Here is a 5,820-nt window from a genome sequence, read left to right on the forward strand (position 1 = left end):
TATGCAGTAAGTAGTGCAGAGAATATTAAAAGTGCATTTTGATCTATTTTTGTGTGGCATCTATATATCTGACTTAATGAATGGAGTCTTATTAAGAGTTAACTAGCCGCATTTGAGCCGCATAGTGTATGCACTTACATAAAACTGAGGATGAATCCATACTCAGTGACTATACTTAATGCCATCACCTCTGTCTAGGTATGGCTGCATTCACATCCCAATTCATAGGGGCATATGGGTAAACATACCAGGGCCGGCCTTAGGCCTTTAGGCGCCCTGTGCGAGAAAGCTTTACAGCGCCCCTCAGTGGCCAAACATACACATAATAGTATACCAATATACTGTATTTTTACACAGTTCTGCAGCTTTCAGTCAACAATGTTCTGATTTAAAATAGTGCCAATTTACACTGACAGTGACTCTGGTCATTGAGATGAATGATGTCTCTTGGGTTGACTTGGGTGACTTGGGCTGAGGCGAACACAGACAGGCAGACATATCTACCACAATCAATGTTGATGTGGGTCATTAATATAAAACCTTCTGAGGTGAAGATTGTAGACAATCAAACGGGACAATCACATATAAAACATTTACCTGGGCATAGGCAGAGCAGCCAGGTAAGCTACAGATAAAGTTATAGACATCCTGAGAAGTCCATTTACAAATATCTTGAATAGTTGGAATATCTTCTCTGTTCAGGAAGAGGCTGTGGGCTCCTGTTAAAATATCAAATTAATGGAAATAGAGGTTAAAATATAATTTGATAGATTACTATTGCAAGGAAGTTAGAAGAACAGACCTGGAAGGAGGGATGGGTTCATGGTTACTTGAAAACCATATGGACTTGCTGAGATGGGAACAGGGGACTGGTAAATTAATCTGTCCTCAAACGCTGTTCCAGGATTGGTAAGGTCCTTGTCAGCACCATTTCTTCCTCTGCTTGCCTCTATAGGAGTGGAATTACTTGTCTTCTCCAGACTATCTGGGATTTCTATAGCACTCTTATCCATCGCAGGGCCTGTGTGTACTTTTCCTTGATCACATTTGTTGAAAGTCTCAGAGTCCTCTTCTTTTTTCTCCTCCTTGTCCTCGTCGGCAGTATTTGGGGAGGAATGTGGTTTATTTTCTAGCTGGACTTTGGATACGCCTATGGAAGTCTCTGAAACCTTTTGATTGCCAGCTCTTCTGCCTGGTCTTCGAGCTCGTTCTCTTTGCAGATTACTTATGGGAGCATAGGGACTGCCAGCCTTCAAAAGAGCACTGCCATGAAGTATCTCTAACGTGTTACGATGAACAAAGAGATCAGATGGCAACTGGCCTTCTAGACACATCTGTCTGCCTCTAAAAGCCACTGGGTTAGGTGGCATTCCATGGTAGAGGAATGGTGAGTCCATATCCATAAAGCCTTTCCTATGTGCCTTGTCTACCTCTCTTTGGTGATACATAGCATTCATTTCCACATCCATCCTGGTTGTAGAGAAGAAAGTGTAAGACAGACAGAAGAATATCTATATTTTACTCTATTATAATGTTTCTCATAAAAAAGGTCATGCTATTTTCCTTGTGGAACACAGTTCTGTTGGCATTTATGCCCAAAAAGTATTTTTTACTAAAGAAGTCAATTGCCCAAAATATTATTTATAATTAGTTACTACTACTAAGTTACTACTTAAACCGGCGCGCGCAGTGTGCAGCTTCTAAGAAGATACGCTATTAGCGTAGCCGGAGTGATGCAAAATGCGCAGCCACCTTCCCCGCTACGCTAATAGCGTATCTTCTTAGAAGCTGCACACTGCGCAGGGGTCATACCAAAATTCTATTTCCCAAATAGACCCTCTTACTCAGCAGTCCTTATTACCACAGGTATTTGTGGGCACGCTGGCCTGTACAGTTAACTTTTTGTGACTCAACAATTGCTTCAGCAATATAAAGTAGAATTATCTAGAGAAAAATCCATCAATAACCAAACTGCAATATTCTTTCATGAACGTACCTTGTCATATTTTGCTTCTGCAGCAGTTCCTGTCTCCTGGCCATGAAATCCAGTGGCTCTGTGTGGAAAAAGCTGCTATATCCTTAAATAAATGGGAATAATAGCTTTCTTCATTCATTTAATCATTTGCAAAATGAAAAATAGTAACTCAGTATCATTTATAAGGAAATGTTTAGTTATACAAAATGAAATAGCTTGCCACAGAAATGTGTGTTATTGTCTTTACCTGGGCTTGAGAAATTTCTATTGGACATGATGCTTGAATGGCTGGGAATTGATGAACCAAACTGGGACCCCATATGTAGTTGTCTTGTGTCGCTGGGAATGATTAAATCTGATGATGGTAGCAGTTCCCCCCTAACATAAAGAAATCATATTATTGTTTGCCTGATATCGGTAATTTTTATGTGTGTTGAAAAGCTAATTTGAAACGTAATTTAAATAATGGTACTGATTCCCTCACACCGTGTAATATCCCTACCAGAGTCATACACACACACACACCCAAGCACCTCAGTGCTGCAAGACAAGAGAAAACATTTCTACACATATAAATGTAGAAACTGATGTTGAACTGCATTCATGTGTCAAAAGGCTTCTCCAACAGTCAAGTACAACCATATCATGTGGACACTGTAGCCATGCTACATAAGACACTTCCCTTATACCTTTATCATTCAAGGCTCCTAACCTGCACTGGAGGCTACCATCACCAAACCCCTGGGGCTGCCTGGTGCTAGTCCCACAACAAACTTACACACATATCATTTCCTCAGGATTTATGAAGTCCTGGGAGTGGGACAATACAAATTCCCACTGTTGGTTAAGATTCTTTTGTTGCATATTCAATAAAAATAAATGTATGTACTAAATTTGTTTAAAAAACATGAATAGAATCTTAATTGGTAACAGTGCCAGATATGTTTACACCATGGCTTAGTTTTCCAATAAATGTCTATTTTCCTTATCAAAGTTTGCATATTCCGGAAGACTCAGATACAGTATAGGTTCATCTACGAAGTATTACTCAGGAATGCATTCCATTAGTTTTACAGACTGTTAAAGGAAGCATGTTGAGAGAAATAAGGCTGACCTTTTAAGTGATAAATTGCCTAGGCGGTGTTGGTTTCAAGGCATTTACATCTAGAACAAGCATGTGGATTAGAAACAGTAAAGTCAGAGCTCCAAAAATGCATACTCTTTCCAGATGATACAAAATACTAAAGCAATGGATGACAGGTAAAGAACTAGTATGTTCAGATGGAGTGGTCATCAATGGCAGCTTCCAGAAACCCTTGGATTACTGACATTTGTTGTATCAGGCACACTGATCTTAAAGTGAATTTGTGCTTTGTATATCCGGGGAAAAGTAACAGATTGACTTTAAAGCATAACTCTGGGCTAATCACATTTTAACTCTTGCAGTGGGGCTACCCCCGCACTGCAAGGGTTAAGTGCTCATTTTTTCTAGCGAGCTAAAAAAAACAAGCTGTACTTACCTGAATCACGATTGTGTCTTGCTCTTAGACCAGTCCCTTCAGCCTCGCTCCCCTCCACTCCAGCGGCCTAGGAAGCCGGGATTGTGGTTTGGGTGAATATAACTTTATTTTAGCTTCTTAGACAGTTGAAGCACTTAACCCTTCCAATGCGGGGATAACCCTACTGCAAGGATTAAGATTTAACTTGCCCAGAGTTCTGCTTTAATGCAGACCTCCACTGACACACAGTTACCCTTCCTTCACTCCCCCACTGCTCTGTTCAGATGCTTGGAGTAAAGGAAAACCCTATGGAAGGTATAGGCTTCCATAGTTAGTTCTCCCCTGTGACAGAAGTACCAGGTATTTCCTTCAGTACCAAATGTTGAATGGAACAGCAGGACAGCAAAGGAAATGTGCATATCTACTGCTGGGGATCTGGGACGTGTTACTTTGCCCTAAATGAGCAAAGCACAGGTTTACCCTCTAGACTAGAGAAACTATAGAACTCAATATGCCCTGCTTGTCTCTGGCTTGACATTGCTTTCTTAAAATCAGCCCTGTTATATTTGCTGTGATGCATCAATGTTCCTTGTTGTATATTGTATACTTTATTTAACACAAGAATGCAATAATACTCTAATCCCTTTAGTGATGGAGCAAATGGCACCTGTCCAACAACCGTGGCTCAAACTGTGTTGGCATCAGCGGCATTCTCTGCTGAGCTGGCACCACTACCTGAGGGTTGACAGGCATTATTTGATTTCTTATCATCATCTCTTGCCTCTGACGCAGTTCTAGGTTTAAACACAATAAACACAATGATAACAAGTACATAATAAATATCTACATAGACCATAGTACAGACACTCCTCACTTAAATACTGAGTTCCGTTCCTATGACTTGGTCACTAAGCGAAATGGTCGCTAAGTGAGGAATAGAGGAAATCAGCTCTAATAAACAGTATATTGCTAATGTTTGCATACTGTGAATAGTAATGTACAGTGCAGTAGTGAATACTGACTGACCTGACTGACTGGGGGACAACTGAGAAAGGGTGACGCAAGATGAGCTTGACCCAAGTTCTCATACAGTGTACGCTATTGTTGACTGGTTGGGGAGATGGTCGTAAGTCTGAGAGGTCGTTAAGTGAGGAGCAGCTGTATACATTCAGAGCCCTTCCATACATAAAAAAGATGAAGATAAGGAAATTGTGGTAGCAATCAGTAAGATGTGTCTGCCCATTTTTTTTACCTGCATAGAAAATGAAAACGATAGAAAACTAAAACTATATATCTGACTTATTTTCTTCAGTTTTTCTATGCAGCATGGGCATTTGTGTTGAAATATTTTGAAGGTCTTGAAAAAAAAGAAGTACATGGCCCAACCCATGCATATGCAGACTATCATAGGGAACACTATGGTTGATTACATGTAACATTTTTTGCCCACAGAGATAATAGGTCTGCTTATGTAATCAGGGCCTTCTCTATAATGAGTCAGCCTGAGGCAGTTGCCTTAGGTGGCATCTCATTGGGTCACGTGGTGCATGCCTGCCACCCCCTTTCCCGCTAGTGCATCCCTCCCTTGCGGTGGAGGTGCTCTTTATTCCTACTGACATATGGAATATACTTTTAAAACCTTCCCAGGTTCATTTAGGATCCATTCACATCTTTGTGATACTTTTAAAACCTTCCCAGGTTCATTTAGGATCCATTTACATCTTCTTGATGCAGGATTATGTATGATACCGCACACAATCCTGCATCGCAACTTGCAGTGTTAGGTGCACTGCAGTGCCAATATTCTTAACAGCACCCAAAAGCACCTAGTAATTGTATGTGCACTGTATCGTATCACATCGCATGGTGACCTATTACCATGCGATGTAGTGCGATTGAAAAAAAAAAAGGTGCTTGTATTTCTTTGAATGTGATTTGCCTCTGGTTGGCTGCCCTAATGCAGCACACCACATAGCACCCTGCAGCATCTCTGCAATGTCACATGGCAGAGGTGTGAACGAGGGCTTAGTATATAAATATTTGGTATATAATATTTCTACTAGGGATGTCCCGACACCATTTTTTTAAAGAACAAGTACAAATACTTTTCCTCAGGTACTTGCCGATACCAATTACCAATACTTTTTCTTAAAAGAACATGTGACATTATTTCTAAAACAATAAAGACTAATGATTTTAGGGCAGTTTCTTTATAATTCTGAAGAACTGTAACTCAATCCATGATTATTCAGCAATGGAGAATGTCAACCAGCTATAGAGGACCACAAATCTCAGCACTCCATGATTATTCAGCAGGGGCGTAGATAAGGGGGGGATAGGGGGGTT

At 40.5% G+C, this 5,820-nt stretch overlaps 1 protein-coding gene across 1 annotated transcript in view; it reads right to left on the reverse strand.

Annotated features, from left to right (window-relative positions):
- The window catches only part of SAMD7 (sterile alpha motif domain containing 7), a 17,598-nt gene that overhangs the window by 10,074 nt on the left and 1,704 nt on the right, over positions 1 to 5,820 (reverse strand). Inside the window, exons 2-6 of the mRNA XM_018553776.1 lie at positions 4,142 to 4,268; positions 2,223 to 2,353; positions 1,997 to 2,078; positions 803 to 1,470; positions 598 to 719 (exon numbers count right to left, since the gene is read on the reverse strand). Coding sequence (XP_018409278.1) covers positions 598 to 719; positions 803 to 1,470; positions 1,997 to 2,078; positions 2,223 to 2,353; positions 4,142 to 4,268 — 1,130 coding nt within the window. The remainder of the gene's footprint in view (positions 1 to 597; positions 720 to 802; positions 1,471 to 1,996; positions 2,079 to 2,222; positions 2,354 to 4,141; positions 4,269 to 5,820) is intronic.

This window comes from Nanorana parkeri, unplaced genomic scaffold, assembly GCF_000935625.1.
Source record: "Nanorana parkeri isolate BGI_ZX_2015 unplaced genomic scaffold, ASM93562v1 scaffold129, whole genome shotgun sequence".
NCBI lineage: Eukaryota > Metazoa > Chordata > Amphibia > Anura > Dicroglossidae > Nanorana > Nanorana parkeri.